General features: G+C 41.6%; 1 protein-coding gene across 9 annotated transcripts; it reads right to left on the minus strand.

The window, feature by feature from the left end:
- Positions 1–6,380: 6,380 nt before the first annotated feature.
- LOC120787590 lies at positions 6,381–17,154 on the minus strand. Of its 9 annotated transcripts, none has more exons than XR_005706977.1 (5): positions 17,104–17,149; positions 16,621–16,728; positions 15,679–15,788; positions 14,878–15,025; positions 6,628–9,252 (listed from the first exon to the last, which is right to left on the minus strand). XR_005706977.1 is itself a non-coding variant. In XM_040123291.1 (3 exons), the coding sequence occupies exons 1-2, from the start codon at positions 12,309–12,311 to the stop codon at positions 9,044–9,046; spliced, it is 696 nt and encodes a 231-aa protein (XP_039979225.1). In that variant the 5' UTR covers positions 12,312–12,431; the 3' UTR covers positions 6,628–8,573; positions 9,020–9,043. The 9 variants fall into 9 exon arrangements, 3 of the variants coding, with proteins under 3 accessions (XP_039979225.1, XP_039979223.1, XP_039979222.1); XR_005706978.1 differs by having other exon boundaries at positions 6,628–9,277; XR_005706976.1 differs by having other exon boundaries at positions 6,628–9,277; positions 14,840–15,025.
- Between the last annotated feature and the right edge of the window lie 816 nt (positions 17,155–17,970).

Below are 17,970 nucleotides of genomic sequence, written 5' to 3' on the forward strand. Positions count from 1 at the left end.
TCAGTTACGTATTGCTGCGCAGACGGGCCAAAATCACAGCAGATGTTGATTTTTGGCGTCTATTCGCCGAGAAAACTTCATTTGACTCAAATATTCATTTGAGCTGCTAGGCTCTTAATTCTTGCCAGATCGTTTTAGAAAACTTTCTACTTTAAGAAGACTCCCAAAAGAAAGGTAAGTATGTGCTTTGAATTGAGTTTGCATAAGCATTTTTGAAGCAGTACATGTTTGATTTGATGTTCATTCACATGACGAGAGGAATTTGAACATAATATAGTCTAAACAGCTTGTTTCTTTTGGAACACACCTATTTAATATATGTATATAAGATATGTTGTCGACCCCTCAAGCTCATCTAACTACTTTAAGATTTTGGAAGCTAAGAAATTGCATGACTGATGATGGCAAACATGCTTTCATTTGATTTCAGTCTTGAGACAGGCCAAAATCACAGCAGATGTTGATTTTTGGCGTCTATTCGCCCAGAAAACTTCATTTGACTCAAATATTCATTTGAGCTGCTAGGCTCTCAATTCTTGCCAGATCGTTTTAGAAAACTTTCTACTTTAAGAAGACTCCCAAAAGCAAGGTAAGTATGTGCTTTGAATTGAGTTTGCATAAGCATTTTTTGAAAACGCAGTACATGTTTGATTTGATGTTCATTCATGACGAGAGGAATTTGAACATAATATAGTCTAAACAGCTTGTTTCTTTTGGAACACACCTATATGTATATAAGATATGTTGTCGACCCCTCAAGCTCATCTAACTACTTTAAGATTTTGGAAGCTAAGAAATTGCATGACTGATGATGGCAAACATGCTTTCATTTGATTTCAGTGCACAGACAGGCCAAAATCACAGCAGATGTTGATTTTTGGCGTCTATTCGCCCAGAAAAACTTCATTTGACTCAAATATTCATTTGAGCTGCTAGGCTCTTAATTCTTGCCAGATCGTTTTAGAAAACTTTCTACTTTAAGAAGACTCCATAAGCAAGGTAAGTATGTGCTTTGAATTGAGTTTGCATAAGCACTTTTTTGAAAACGCAGTACATGTTTGATTTGATGTTCATTCTAGACGAGAGGGAATTTGAACATAATATAGTCTAAACAGCTTGTTTCTTTTGGAACACACCTATATGTATATAAGATATGTTGTCGACCCCTCAAGCTCATCTAACTACTTTAAGATTTTGGAAGCTAAGAAATTGCATGACTGATGATGGCAAACATGCTTTCATTTGATTTCAGTGCGCAGACGGGCCAAAATCACAGCAGATGTTGATTTTTGGCGTCTATTCGCCGAGAAAACTTCATTTGACTCAAATATTCATTTGAGCTGCTAGGCTCTTAATTCTTGCCAGATCGTTTTAGAAAACTTTCTACTTTAAGAAGACTCCATAAGCAAGGTAAGTATGTGCTTTGAATTGAGTTTGCATAAGCACTTTTTTGAAAACGCAGGACATGTTTGATTTGATGTTCATTCGCGACGAGAGAGGGAATTTGAACATAATATAGTCTAAACAGCTTGTTTCTTTTGGAACATACCTATTTAATATATGTATATAAGATATGTTGTCGACCCCTCAAGCTCATCTAACTACTTTAAGATTTTGGAAGCTAAGAAATTGCATGACTGATGATGGCAAACATGCTTTCATTTGATTTCAGTCTTGAGCAGGCCAAAATCACAGCAGATGTTGATTTTTGGCGTCTGTTCGCCGAGAAACTTCATTTGACTCAAATATTCATTTGAGCTGCTAGGCTCTTAATTCTTGCCAGATCGTTTTAGAAAACTTTCTACTTTAAGAAGACTCCCTAAGCAAGGTAAGTATGTGCTTTGAATTGAGTTTGCATAAGCATTTTTTGAAAACGCAGTACATGTTTGATTTGATGTTCATTCGCGACGAGAGGGAATTTGAACATAATATAGTCTAAACAGCTTGTTTCTTTTGGAACATACCATATATGTATATAAGATATGTTGTCGACCCCTCAAGCTCATCTAACTACTTTAAGATTTTGGAAGCTAAGAAATTGCATGACTGATGATGGCAAACATGCTTTCATTTGATTTCAGTCCGCAGACGGGCCAAAATCACAGCAGATGTTGATTTTTGGCGTCTATTCGCCGAGAAAACTTCATTTGACTCAAATATTCATTTGAGCTGCTAGGCTCTTAATTCTTGCCAGATCGTTTTAGAAAACTTTCTACTTTAAGAAGACTCCATAAGCAAGGTAAGTATGTGCTTTGAATTGAGTTTGCATAAGCACTTTTTTGAAAACGCAGTACATGTTTGATTTGATGTTCATTCATGACGAGAGAGGCAATTTGAACATAATATAGTCTAAACAGCTGGTTTCTTTTGGAACATACCTATAAGATATGTTGTCGACCCCTCAAGCTCATCTAACTACTTTAAGATTTTGGAAGCTAAGAAATTGCATGACTGATGATGGCAAACATGCTTTCATTTGATTTCAGTCTTGAGCGGGCCAAAATCACAGCAGATGTTGATTTTTGGCGTCTATTCGCCGAGAAAACTTCATTTGACTCAAATATTCATTTGAGCTGCTAGGCTCTCAATTCTTGCCAGATCGTTTTAGAAAACTTTCTACTTTAAGAAGACTCCCGAAGCAAGGTAAGTATGTGCTTTGAATTGAGTTTGCATAAGCACTTTTTTGAAAACGCAGTACATGTTTGATTTGATGTTCATTCGCAACGAGAGAGGGAATTTGAACATAATATAGTCTAAACAGCTTGTTTCTTTTGGAACATACCTATTTAATATATGTATATAAGATATGTTGTCGACCCCTCAAGCTCATCTAACTACTTTAAGATTTTGGAAGCTAAGAAATTGCATGACTGATGATGGCAAACATGCTTTCATTTGATTTCAGTGCGCAGACGGGCCAAAATCACAGCAGATGTTGATTTTTGGCGTCTATTCGCCGAGAAAACTTCATTTGACTCAAATATTCATTTGAGCTGCTAGGCTCTCAATTCTTGCCAGATCGTTTTAGAAAACTTTCTACTTTAAGAAGACTCCCAAAGAAAGCAAGGTAAGTATATGCTTTGAATTGAGTTTGCATAAGCATTTTTTGAAAACGCAGTACATGTTTGATTTGATGTTCATTCGCGACGAGAGAGGGAATTTGAACATAATATAGTCTAAACAGCTTGTTTCTTTTGGAACAAAACTATATGTATATAAGATATTTTGTCGACCCCTCAAGCTCATCTAACTACTTTAAGATTTTGTAAGCTAAGAAATTGCATGACTGATGATGGCAAACATGCTTTCATTTGATTTCAGTCTTGAGACGGGCCAAGAATCACAGCAGATGTTGATTTTGGCGTCTATTCGCGAGAAAACTTCATTTGACTCAAATATTCATTTGAGCTGCTAGGCTCTTAATTCTTGCCAGATCGTTTTAGAAAACTTTCTACTTTAAGAAGACTCCCATAAGCAAGGTAAGTATGTGCTTTGAATTGAGTTTGCATAAGCACTTTTTGAAAACGCAGTACATGTTTGATTTGATGTTCATTCATGACGAGAGAGGAATTTGAACATAATATAGTCTAAACAGCTTGTTTCTTTTGGAACACACCTATATGTATATAAGATATGTTGTCGACCCCTCAAGCTCATCTAACTACTTTAAGATTTTGGAAGCTAAGAAATTGCATGACTGATGATGGCAAACATGCTTTCATTTGATTTCAGTCTTGAGACAGGCCAAAATCACAGCAGATGTTGATTTTTGGCGTCTATTCAGAAAACTTCATTTGACTCAAATATTCATTTGAGCTGCTAGGCTCTTAATTCTTGCCAGATCGTTTTAGAAAACTTTCTACTTTAAGAAGACTCCCGAAGCAAGGTAAGTATGTGCTTTGAATTGAGTTTGCATAAGCATTTTTTTGAAAACGTAGTACATGTTTGATTTGATGTTCATTCGCGACGAGAGATGGAATTTGAACATAATATAGTCTAAACAGCTTGTTTCTTTTGGAACACACCTATATGTATATAAGATATGTTGTCGACCCCTCAAGCTCATCTAACTACTTTAAGATTTTGGAAGCTAAGAAATTGCATGACTGATGATGGCAAACATGCTTTCATTTGATTTCAGTGCGCAGACGGGCCAAAATCACAGCAGATGTTGATTTTTTGGCGTCTATTCGCCGAGAAAACTTCATTTGACTCAAATATTCATTTGAGCTGCTAGGCTCTTAATTCTTGCCAGATCGTTTTAGAAAACTTTCTACTTTAAGAAGACTCCATAAGCAAGGTAAGTATGTGCTTTGAATTGAGTTTGCATAAGCACTTTTTTGAAAACGCAGTACATGTTTGATTTGATGTTCATTCGTGACGAGAGAGGGAATTTGAACATAATATAGTCTAAACAGCTTGTTTCTTTTGGAACATACCTATTTAATATATGTATATAAGATATGTTGTCGACCCCTCAAGCTCATCTAACTACTTTAAGATTTTGGAACCCAAGAAATTGCATGACTGATGATGGCAAACATGCTTTCATTTGATTTCAGTCTTGAGCGGGCCAAAATCACAGCAGATGTTGATTTTTGGCGTCTATTCGCCGAGAAAACTTCATTTGACTCAAATATTCATTTGAGCTGCTAGGCTCTCAATTCTTGCCAGATCGTTTTAGAAAACTTTCTACTTTAAGAAGACTCCCAAAGAAAGCTAAGTATGTGCTTTGAATTGAGTTTGCATAAGCACTTTTTGAAAACGCAGTACATGTTTGATTTGATGTTCATTCGCGACGAGAGGGAATTTGAACATAATATAGTCTAAACAACTTGTTTCTTTTGGAACACACCTATATCTATATAAGATATGTTGTCGACCCCTCAAGCTCATCTAACTACTTTAAGATTTTGGAAGCTAAGAAATTGCATGACTGATGATGGCAAACATGCTTTCATTTGATTTCAGTCTTGAGACGGGCCAAAATCACAGCAGATGTTGATTTTTGGCGTCTATTCGCGAAAAACTTCATTTGACTCAAATATTCATTTGAGCTGCTAGGCTCTCAATTCTTGCCAGATCGTTTTAGAAAACTTTCTACTTTAAGAAGACTCCCAAAGAAAGCTAAGTATGTGCTTTGAATTGAGTTTGCATAAGCATTTTTGAAAACTCAGTACATGTTTGATTTGATGTTCATTCGCGACGAGAGGAATTTGAACATAATATAGTCTAAACAGCTTGTTTCTTTTGGAACACACCTATATGTATATAAGATATGTTGTCGACCCCTCAAGCTCATCTAACTACTTTAAGATTTTGGAAGCTAAGAAATTGCATGACTGATGATGGCAAACATGCTTTCATTTGATTTCAGTGCGCAGACGGGCCAAAATCACAGCAGATGTTGATTTTTGGCGTCTATTCGCCGAGAAAACTTCATATGACTCAAATATTCATTTGAGCTGCTAGGCTCTCAATTCTTGCCAGATCGTTTTAGAAAACTTTCTACTTTAAGAAGACTCCCAAAGAAAGCTAAGTATGTGCTTTGAATTGAGTTTGCATAAGCATTTTTGAAAACGCAGTACATGTTTGATTTGATGTTCATTCGCGACGAGAGAGGGAATTTGAACATAATATAGTCTAAACAGCTTGTTTCTTTTGGAACACACCTATATGTATATAAGATATGTTGTCGACCCCTCAAGCTCATCTAACTACTTTAAGATTTTGGAAGCTAAGAAATTGCATGACTGATGATGGCAAACATGCTTTCATTTGATTTTAGTGCGCAGACAAACTCAATTCAAAGCACATACTTTTGAAGTTTTCCCAAAGTAGACAGTTTTCTAAAACGATCTGGCAAGAATTAAGAACCTAGCAGCTTAAATGAACATTTTAGTTCAATGAATTTTCCTAAGCAAAATATTAACAATTGCTGCAAAGTGTTCACACAAACTCACATCAATCCATATTTGCCTTTTTCACGTCCTTCACCTCACATCCCTTAAAAGGCTCTGGGAAGGATTTTAAGACGTTCCAATTTAACGTCGGACTCACATGAAGTTTTCTCGGCAAATAGACCCAAAAAATCAACATCTGCTGTGTTTTGGGATCGTCTGCGCACTGAAATCAAATGAAAGCGTGTTTGCCATCATCAGTTATGCAATTTCTTACGTTCCAAAATCTTAAAGTAGTTAGATGAGCTTGAGGGGTCGACAACATATCTTATATACATATATGTTCCAAAAGAAACACGCTGTTTAGACTATATTATGTTCAAATTCCCTCTCTCGTCGCGAATGAACATCAAATCAAACATGTACTGCGTTTTGAAAAAATGTTTATACAAACCCATGTCAAAGCACATACTTAATTTTTGTTAGGGTAGAAAGGCCTTTAGGTGAGGAATGAAGAACTGTTGTTCTAGGTCTATGAAGTCTATGAAGATTCAAATGATTTATCATTTCGAATTAAAGAGAACAACCATCAGTATCCGGCAATGATCATCAGACAGGGACAAGAGTCTATCTATTCGGCCGAATAGGGTGCAGCACTCTTTCCACCACTGAGGTTTCAGAGTCCGCACACGTGCCAACTATAAGACAAATCCTTATATACAGTGATGGTCACGTAGCCGTTGTCGTCAGCACGAATCTGCACAAATGTACAGCCGGTTCAGACCAGCATTTATTTGTTATAATCAGTACATACGGTTCATTCAAACAATCCTAAGTTCAGAAAACATAGCATCCCTTTACATTACAAGAACATAGTTCAACAAGTTTAATCAGTGATAAGTAGCAATGAATAAAAAGAAATAAAACATTTCCCATTGCAAGCCCCCCTTTTGTCAATCTGACAATCAATTTACAGAATTAATTTTTTTTTTTTTTTTATCAAGAGTACAAGTACAGAGCAGAGCTTCGTGCAGTTCTTGAATACCCCGTTCAGTGTCTGCTACCACGTCATGCACCGCAGAGGAAGCATCTGAAATGTAAGAACAACACTCCGACCCCAGAACTTTACACGCGCCCCCTTGGGAGGCCAAAATCAGGTCTAAAGCCATTCTATTCTGAAGAACCATGCCTCTGATATCAGTCAGTTCCGGTTGCATAGCAGAGAGCGCAATGGTAGTTTTATTCATGTGTCTCTCAAGCACTGTTGAGAGCACGGCTATTTCTTCTTGACTTTTATAAACGCCATATGCTGGTATCTCGATGCTCGGGATTCTGGACGCCATAGAAATGGTGTGCTTGTCTCGTATGTGATAGGGCGCAAGCTCTCTGGGGTCAGCCTGCCTAATAACAGCAATTAGATAAGCTAAATAACATGTCCCAGTGACAGGTTTCTTGAGAGTCGTCCCTATTTTTGGAACGCAACTGTAAGCAGAGTTACCACAGACCAAATGAGCCTGCTCTGGTAATGCAAGACCTTCCGTTGCACTGGAAAGGGATACTACCTGCTTTGTGCAATCACTTTTACCCAAGAAGAACCCTTCTATCGTGCTAAAATGAAAACAGAGATCCACGTTGGTCTGTGGATGTACTGGAATTGGAGGTGTGGGCTTAGTACAATTTCTATCACTTGGTCTAATTGGAATTATGGGTTGAGTACAATTATGCCTCACCCAGGATGAATGGGATACCTTAAACCTTTTTGCCCATGGTGTACTCTGCACTCCTACCTCGAGACAGATGGATGCTGTATTTGGTCAAAGGACACATTCAGAATTTACCCACGTACTTTCAGTAGTGCAATTTGTTTCAGCTAAAGTCATTTGCATTTGATAGCGCAGCCCCTGTAAAACAAATTTCTTGTAATATGTTAACTTAAAAAGAGTTACCCAATTAACGCCAGTCGGATGTTCTTGATAGTTAAATGTTCTTATTACAAAGCGTATAACTTCCCCTTTATCACCCTCGTACTGATGGAGGGTCCCCGTGGTGGGCGCTGCGTGTGATGAAGGTGTGTAGCAGTCTTCATCATTTTCCTGAACCGGTCAGATATAACTCGCCACCCCTAACACGCCAGTCTGCTCCCGTGAATGGAACCGGAGCAAGCATAGGAGATTTAGATGAAGTGGGCAAATGTTGACAAATCCCACAAATTAAAAGGTTACTTCTATGTGCAGACTCTGTCATTATAGATAAAGCGGTGCTGTGATCTTCGTAAGGTGGAACACGGGTGGGGAGTTTTCTTAATTCTAAGCTTACTCTACATGCAGGCTTCCAATACAAGTCAGTTGGGTAATTTGGCTCGGTGTCACAATCGTCAGGTCTGCTGCACCAGTAGGGTATTCCCAGCTGGAATCGAATCTAGCACTCAAAGTCACTGAGCATGTGTCATGTGTGTCGCACTGGGTCTGCACATGTGCTGCTTTTAATTCAGACCAATGGCCAAAAAAGGGTTCAGAGAGTCCTAATGCATATATGTGGCACACGTGATCTGCCCATGATCCCGCAGGACACTTAAACATGATCATGCCGGGTTTCGGTATCCTGGCTTGGCACGTCTTGTACCATTCGCTGTGGGCGCCATAGGCTGGAGCTTCTTGGCAAGCCCGGGTTCTCCTGCACCAATACGGAAAATCTGATTTATGGTCAAACACCTCATGCAACCATACAGTGCAAACATTATTGGTCGCAGATTGGGTGTCACACACAACCTCTGTTAACTCTCTTTGGATGTTAGTCACCGCGCCATCTTCTACTGTATATATTGTGCAATTGTCCTTACCACATCGGCCAGTGGGACAATGGAAAGTAATACTCCCCTCTCGCCACTCTCTCTTGGGACGTAGATGAGGGCTGGTACTTGTATAATTACTGGAATTGCGGGCCTGTAGGTCAGAGATGTCATAAAGGATTAGGACAATCACACTTAATGATAACAGTAGGTAACAGTAGTAGTCCCACCGTTCTTGACGGTTATTGAAGCTCGGAGTGCAGGCAGAGTCCAATCCGCACTCCTCCCCTCTCACCGAGGTGCTAGGTTCCGGCGACGCGTTCAACTGTACCTCTGCCAGTTCCCTGGCTCTGGTCTACGCAGCTCCTCCCCTCTGGACCTCCAGGATGCGTTTGCAGTGGCTGGCGTGTATCCAAGGTGCTCTCCCGTCTACTTTCACCGCTGTCTCTGTGACCAGGAGGACTTGGAAAGGCCCGATGTAGCGCCTCTGCTTCCAGTGTTTTCGTCTGTGGTCCTTAATGAGCACCCAGTCTCCCGGCTTCAAATGGTGCTGGGCTGCTGCAGCTGGGGAAGGGAGCACAGCTTTCACCTGTGCATGTAAAGAAGACAAAGCTGCTGACAAATTAGCACAGTATCTTATCATGCTATCCTCATAATTGCCGGTGGTCAAGGCGGGTTTCACTGGGCCCCACCCTGTGGAGGGGGGGCTTCCAAACTTCCTATTTCAAAAGGGGAGAGACCATGTTTTATCCTAACGCGCATGCGCATGTGGAAAAGCACCAATGGAAGTGCTTTAACCCATGACAGTCCTGTTTCTTCGCAGCATTTAGCCAGTTTAGCCTTTACGGTACCATTCTCCCGTTCGACTGCACCTGCTGACTGTGGGTGGTAAGAACAGTGATGTTTAATGTCAAATCCTAGATACTGTGAAATTTCATCGAGGGCTCGATTAGCAAACCCAGGTCCGTTGTCACTGCTTATGAGTCGTGGTATCCCCCGGCGTGGCAAAATGTCAACTAAGAGGGTCTTTGCCACGGTTCCAGCATCCTGTTTGGAAGTAGGAAAGACTTCAACCCATTTGCTGAACATGCACACTATCACTAAACGGTATCTCTTCCCCTCTGATGGAGTTAATTCAATAAAATCCATCATCAGATGTTCAAAGGGGCCTGTCTGGAGGTGGGTGCCCTTGGTGCGGCACCTTTAATGGCACCTGAAGCATTATTTGCTGCACAAATAACACATCTTTGGCAAAAATCAGCTGCGAATATTGAAAACCCTTTTGTATACCAATTAGCATTTATAGCAGCTTGCACGCCGTTCTTCCCCACATGATCTTTTCCATGACTAAGTTTAGCATATGTGTGGAAAAGGGCCCGTGGCAAGCATGGCTTACTGTCAGGACCAGTCCAAACTCCATCCTTGAACACAGCACCCGAACGTGCCCACAAGGAACGCTCCTGTGCTGTTGCAAGGGATTGAAGTGTGGGAAGGTCAGCATATGGGCTGAGGTCGACCGGTACAGATAACAGATGAGAGAGGGGAAAGAAGGGTTCAGATGAAGCTGCTGACTTTGCTGCCGCGTCTGCTGCTGCGTTACCTGTGGAAATAGGATCAACGGATGTAGTGTGAGCATTACATTTCATAACAGAGACTGCTTTGGGTAAGAGGATAGCATCTAAGAGAGCTGAGACAAGTGTGTGGTGTGCAATAGGCTTCCCCGCTGATGTTAAGTACCCTCTGCGTTTCCACAGGGTACCAAAATCATCTACTACCCCGAAAGCATAGCGTCAATCTTTATATATGTTATCGGTCTTGTCCTTCGCTATCTCGCACGCCTCGGTAAGAGCGACCAGTTCTGCTGCCTGGGCTGAAAAAAGTGTGAAGGAAGTCTTCCGCTGATAAGTGTTTCATGTGATGTGACTACTGCAAATCCAACGTGATCCGCACCTGTATCAGGTGAGCGTGAAGCGGATCCGTTAACAAAGAGCTCCATGTCTGCATTAGGGAGGGCAGTGTCTGTTAAATCTGGTCTTGGGGTACATATTTGCTGTAACACGTCCACACAGTTTTGCGGATCACCGTCGTCTGCGGTGGGAAGGAGCGTTGCTGGGTTCAAGACATTACAGCGTTTGACCACGATGTTAGGTAGTTCAAGTAATGTGTTATGATATCTGAGCCATCTCTGCGCAGATAAGTGAGATGTTTTCTGTGCATGTAATATGTGCGCGACAGCATGCGGGACCATCAGTATTACATCAGAATATCCGACAATGTCCCGTGAAGCTAGTACTGCTTTCTCTGCTGCTGCAACTGCACACAAACAATGAGGGAGACCTGCAGCCGCTGAGTCAAGTTTTGAGGAAAAATAGGTGACCGGCCGAGTTTTCCTCCATGAGCCTGACACAGGATTGAAGTCATAAACCCACCTTTCTGTTCCACAAACTGGGTGAAAGGCAGGTCTGGTCTTGGCAGGCCCAAAGTCGGGGCCTGAGTTAGAGAAGTCTTCAAGTCGTCAAATGCTCTGTCTTGCGTCAGGAGTCCAAGTCAGTTTGTCACGCGCATGCAGTGTCTTTCCATGGACCATGGAAGAGAGGGGTGCCTCCCTTTCTGCATAATTGGGGATACACTGTCTACAATAAGAAGCCGTTCCTAGGAAGCTCATCATTTCTTTTTTTGTTACTGGTTTGGGTAGATTCTGAATATCAGCTACCCGTTTGGGGGAGAGAGACCCCCCCGCCCCTCCGCGATCACATGTCCCAAATAGGTCACCTTTATTCGGCAAACTGAAGCTTCTGTCGACTGACCTTGTGTCCATTCTCTGCCAGATGTTTGAGTGGCACTACAATATCGATTTTACAGGCCTCCTCTGAAGGGCTACAAATTAGCAAATCATCTACATAAGACACAAGGGCTGAGCCCGCGGGGAGATGTAAACTCTGCAGATTTTCAGTAAGAGCTCGATGAAACACGGCCGGACTTTCGTGAAAAACCATTGGGCACAGGGTCCAAGTATACCCCCTCCCATTAAAGGTGAAGGCAAACCAAAACTGGCTATCTGGATGGACTGGCAAAGAGAAAAATGCGTTAGCCAGATCAAGAACAGAAAAATGTGTGCTCCCTCTTGGAATTAATGATAATATGGTATGTGGGTTGGATACCTCGGGTGCCCTCTGGTAGACTGCAGCATTTACGGCCTTTAAATCTTGGACAAATCTCCACTCAGGAGGTCGGCCCTCCCCACGGACCTTTTTTACTGGAAAAATGGGAGTACGAACGGGGGAGTTGCAAGGGATTATTACAACTGATTTCAACAATGACTCAAACACTGGTGTTATGCCATCAATGGCTTCTTTTTTCAAGGGATACTGTTTCAAACATGGTCTATATTCAGACTTGGGGTGCACCACCAAAGGCTCTGCTCCCCTGATGAGCCCCACATCGTATTTGTGGGAAGCCCACAAGGAAGCCGGAACCTCAGACAACTCCGGAATATCATCAGCTTCTGCTAGCATGAATTGATCAACACACTTCTCTTGTTCCAAGAGCACTACCGACCTTTGAACCGACACTGTGTCTGGCAGGTTTATTCGGAATACTCCCTCCTTAGCGCTATATTCCATTATGGGGTACCCCGCAGCCGGCACAAAGTCTGATAGGCTGAGACGACGCAGCCGAGGACCTAAGTCCTGCCATTTCCAATCCGCTGGTTTGGCCAATGAAATGTGAGGGGTGGAGCCGCGAAAACACTTCCTCGAGAGATACAGGCACAACAGCAACCTGCTCTGTCCAATATACATGCTTAAACAGAGAAGTTTCTCTGTTTCTTTCTGCTCGACATTCCAAAACCTTTCATATTCTGTGTCTGGCCCTGTGCTGACATGTGACGTGCAGTGTAGTGACTGACTGTGCATCTTATCAGCTGTGGGGCAGTGTGCTCGTGCAAACATAGTGAGGTCATTGACTACCTTGTGCGCTTCTAACTTCCATTCATAAACATACAGGAGTCTACTGCTAGGATCACACTTAATCATTTGATATCAGGGGAGCTGGGTCTGTTTTAACACCTCAATACAATCTGGGGTAGAGTATAACACAATGCCAAACCTACACATCAAGTCTCTTCCCATCAAATTTATGGGGCAGTTTTGTGACACTAAAAAGGAATGTTTTACCATCTGATCATCTAATTCACACTGTAGGGGAACTGAACATTTCTCAGAAATTGGAACACCACTCGATCCTATTGTTAAACATGTTTTCCCACTTTTCCTAGGTTTGTAAGGTAAGGCATCTGCTCGCAAAAAACTGAGTTTGTAGCTCCTGAATCTACTAGAAACTTTACAGGATAATTAGATATCATGAGTGTTAGCTCTGGAAATTTCTTGTAGCTTTTATCAGTGGAATACATGGCAAATTTGAGAATAGGTGTTCCTATGGTATTTTTAGCTTCTAATTGTGTGGATGTGGGTGTAGGGTGTGTTACTTGCGGTTCTGGAGAAAGATGATGCTCTGGCTCCGGAGTCCGCTCCCCCGGGGTCCCCTCCTCCTTTCACTTGGACCCGACGAAATTCGGGTCCCTAACATGCTTCTTAGGGCATTCCGCCTGCCAGTGCCCTCGGCCCCCACAATAATGGCATGCATCTGGATCTCCCCTTGGTCTGCCTCTTCCGCGCCCTCCTCCCCCTCTCCATACACCTCCCGATCGATGCTGAGATGGTCTCGTGGGTGGTCTGCAATCATTGAACATGGCTAGTTGTGCGTCTTCCAACATCTTTTGCCTGCTTTTTTTCTTGTGGTCATCACGTCTCTGGAGCTGTTCCTCAGCGTGTTCTGCATGTTGCAGAATAGTTGCAAGTGAACAGGTTTTCGAGGTTACGCAAGTCTTCCTCACTGTTTGCAGTAACTCTGGCCTCATTCTGCTCAGGAAATGTTCTTTCAGGTGAACTTCGTATGGGTCAAGCGGTTCAACACCCATAATGTCGGGTCTCTTGAGGCCACTGTGGACATCAAAGGCCGACGTCAGTCGTGCTAAAAACGCACTGCAGGTTTCTTGTGGCCCCCGAGTCATGGAGGTGATGGCAGATAAGTTCAGTCTCAAAGGAAATTTCCTTTTGACAGCGTCAATGAGGTCTCGCACAGCGTTGGCATAGCGGCTATTGTCATCACTATCAAAGTCTGGATTTTCAGACGGCAAGACACTGTTGCGGCTGTGAATACATTTTGGATCTTGTGGAAGTCACTTGAAAGGGGTTTTGTTCATCAGCCGTCGCAACTCGGACGTAGTTGGTCTGTATTCTTGGATGAACTGCTCCAGGTCAGATTCCCATCTGGTGAGGTTGTCTTTGGGGCTGCAGATATGTGTCAGTGCTTCAGCCACATCGGCTTCTGACCAAGGTCTGAACACAAGCATAGGACCTCTTGCACCAGCAACTTCGACCATGGGCATGATTGGAGAAGTGGAGGGGTCGAGGGCAGGGGATCCTCCCCTTCGGTCTCTGTATCTTTGTTGGGCTTGGCCGCGGGTCGTGAAAGGCGTATACACCGTTGTTGGTTTCTTATATGGAGGAGGTGCCGGTGGAGCAGAGTCCAGATCCAGGCCCATCGGATTCCTCAGAACCTCGGTGAGAGAAGGATACAGATTGTTCACGGGCGGTGGTTCAAAAAAATTTTCAGTCTTTGTGTCATTGTGTTTTTTAGTTCTCTGCCTTTCCCTTTTCTTTGCCTCATCTCTCCACATCTCAAACGCTTTCCAATCTGCCTTAAATATATCATTGTTTTTCTTACCTTTGGACAGAGCAAAATGCTGAGCTGCACTCATAAATTCAGCCTTTTCGCAGCTGTGCTTTCAGATGCCCTAGTTGATTCTCGCTTAAACTGCCCTTCGAAGGGAACCCCAGTTCGATCCATTTCTGGATTTGGTTCAAACTCCCAGGATAGCGGCGAAAGGCACTCTTTGGCTACGTCTGTCTCTTCCGTGCTTTGCCAGCTGCCCATCTCTAGTTACCCGTCTATCTGTATGACCAAAAGTGTGCGTTAGTGATCAATAGGTCACAGTATGCATACAAACCCAGGAGATACTACGGCTGTAACTATGACACGTCTGTCAACACACTACTCTGAGCTGTGAGATTTTCCAAAACATCGTAACTCTTTCTGAATGCTGATCACTGCATGTCTCCACCGTACGTGGTTGTCCGTTGGATCGGATCGGCGAACCGGTCTCCGCAGGATGGCAGTCTCAATGGGAGTTTAGTTTGGCCCGTCTGTCCGTCCGGCGGAGTCCAGATCACGCGTCCGATCCCATCCTCGTCGCCAAGTGTTAGGCTAGAAAGGCCTTTAGGTGAGGAACAAAGAACAACAATAAGTCTATGAAGATTCAAATGATTTATGACAGAATATCAAGTCGAATTAAAGAGAACAACAATCAGTATCCGGCAATGATCATCAGACAGGGACAAGAGTCTATCTATTCGGCCGAATAGGGTGCAGCACTCTTTCCACCACTGAGGTTTCAGAGTCCGCACACGTGCCAACTATAGGACAAATCCTTATATACAGTGATGGTCACGTAGCCGTTGTCGTCAGCACGAATAAACAGGTTAAATTCCACACTCTTTCCTCGAATCTGCACAAATGTACAGCCGGTTCAGACCAGCATTTATTTGTTATAATCAGTACATACGGTTCATTCAAACAATCCTAAATTCAGAGAACATAGCATCCCTTTACATTACAAGAACATAGTTCAACAGGTTTAATCAGTGATAAGTAGTAATGAATAATAAGAAATTATTATTAAACATTTCCCATTACACCTTTTCTTTTGAAGTGTTCCTAAAGTAGACAGTTTTCTAAAACGATCTGGCAAGAATTAAGAACCTAGCAGCTCAAATGAATATTGGAGTTTCAATGAAGTTTGCTAAGCTCAACATTAACATTTTCTGCAAAGTGTTCACACAAACTCCCATCAATCCATATTTGCCTTACCAGTGATCGTGTGTTTTCACGTCCTTCACCTCACATCCCTTAAAAGGCTCTGGGAAGGATTATAAGACGTTCCAATTTAACGTCAGACTTTTTTTGGGACCGTCTGCGCACTGAAATGAAATGAAAGCGCGTTTGCCACCATCAGTTATGCAATTTCTTACCTCCAAAATGTTAAATTAGTTAGATAAGCTTGATGGGTCGAAAACATATCCTATATACAAATATATATATATATATAGGGATGTTCCAAAAGAAACAAGTTGTTTAGACTATATTATGTTCAAATTCCCTCTCTTGTCGCGAATGAACATCAAATCAAACATGTACTGCCTTTTGAAAAAATGTTCATACAAACCCATATCAAAGCACATAGTTACCTTTATTTTGTAGTCTTCCTTAAGTAGACAGTTTTCTAAAACGATCTGGCAAGAATTAAGAACCTAGCAGCTCAAATGAATATTGGAGTTATTAAGAACCTAGCAGCTCAAATGAATATTGGAGTTCATACATGCTTTTGGAAGGTTTATTCCACAAGCAATGAAGCCAATTCCATGACAACTAAACAAAGTTCATCTGCTAATAAGATATGGTTAAAGTTCTGGAAAAAGCTAATTAAGTGAAAATTGAAATAAGATTTTTTTTTGTTTGTTGTTTTTCTTGCTTGGTTGTTTGTTAGTTGTTCTTAATCAAACTGCAACAGAGTTTTCATTTCAAGATGTGTTCATGTGTTAGTTCGAGCGCTATCTGTCAGCATCGGTTTCATAATGTAGGTGCAGTAATGACAGTTTGCTTCATATTTACAGTCAATTTATTCCACAGTACTCTAAAGTGGTATACATACTACAGTATACAGAGGCCAAGCAACTGAGTTCAAAGTGCAACATTTTAAGGTACAAAAACAAAAAAAAAACTAATACAGAGAGGGGTGTTCATGCAACTCACCCACAGTTATTTGCTCTACCACTAGTTTAGGGTAGACGATGTTGGCGCAACCAACTGTAGCGCCACATACACTCTGACACACCAGTGGATCCACACAACCTAACACATCTACGAAGACACACACACAAACACAGAGAAGCGAAAAAAAATAAAAGATGTAAAACCTTAATTAACTACAGTGGCTTCACAAAGTATTCAAACACCATCACAATTTTATTTTGTTGTGGATGTAATTTTAAATGCATGAATTGACATTTTTGTCTATCAGTCTACATTCATGAACATATAATGACAAAGTGAAAGCCTGTTTATTAAAAGTCAAGGCCCTTCTTTCCCGGTTACTCAGTTTGACTGGACAGCTGACTAGGAAGCTTCCTGTCAGTTCCAAACGTCTTCTATTACACAATTATTGAGGCTACTGTGGTTTTCTATTGGTTTTCTACCCTTGCCCTGATCTATGATGATCCCTGAGCTATGCCTCACCACAGTTTTGTCACAGCAGGCTTCAGAGAATTCCCTGGACTTCATGGCTTGGTTTCTGTCCTAACATGCAGTGCGAATTGTGGAACCTTATATACACAGGTGTGTGCCCCCTATGTCCAATGAATTCAATTTGCCACAGGTGAACTCCAATCAGGTTGAAGAAACATCTCAAGGATAATTAATGTTAACAGGATGCACCTGACCGATGTAGTTATAAGAAAAAATTAGAGAAAGACAAAAGAGAAGTTACATACATTTTTCTGACAAAAACATAATGACCAGAATATATCTTAATTTTTCAGTGTTATCAATGATTCAATTAAAGTTAATTGTCCATCTTCCTTATGGGGCTTAAGGCCCTAATGTTTCCTGCAAAGCCCCAAATCTTTACTGTATCATTACCTTAATACTTCATCACATCTGGTATTTTATGTACTAAACCCCAATCATAGCTGCGTAGGAAACAATGGAATGGTGTTTTAAATGGAAAGAGGAGAGCAAAGTTCTGACAGAACACAAATCAGAGCCCCTCCTGTCCCCCATGTCGTGTTCAGCCCCTGTCACTGGAGCATTAGTGCCAGGAGGTTCAAATTTTATTTTACCTCAATATTTCTTGTGTGCAAACCTCTAAACGTATTCTGTGAGCAACAGTGATCTGATCTTATGCTGCTCACGGCATGAGTCTGCAACAAGCGGCAACCACAATCAACAATCTTTTTTGCTTAGGAAAAATGTTACTGTTAGTTACTGTTACTTATCAAATTTAGACAATGTTATACCCACAGGCGAACTATGAATATTGCACTGCTTTTGTAAAATTATCATAGCGAAGGTAATGGTGTAGTGTAACCTGTGCTTAGTTTGCAT

Source organism: Xiphias gladius, unplaced genomic scaffold (assembly GCF_016859285.1).
Source record: "Xiphias gladius isolate SHS-SW01 ecotype Sanya breed wild unplaced genomic scaffold, ASM1685928v1 HiC_scaffold_280, whole genome shotgun sequence".
In the NCBI taxonomy this organism is placed as follows: Eukaryota; Metazoa; Chordata; class Actinopteri; order Istiophoriformes; family Xiphiidae; genus Xiphias; species Xiphias gladius.

What these genes read in the sequence shown, in the direction of transcription:
- LOC120787590 (XM_040123291.1), bottom strand. Translation starts at nt 12,311, where the DNA reads ATGGAATATAGCGCTAAGGAGGGAGTATTCCGAATAAACCTGCCAGAC. An exon ending in TCTACCAGAGGGCACCCGAG is followed by an intron (nt 9,278 to 11,849) that starts GTATCCAACCCA and finishes TTACATGCACAG; the next exon opens with GTGAAAGCTGTGCTCCCTTC.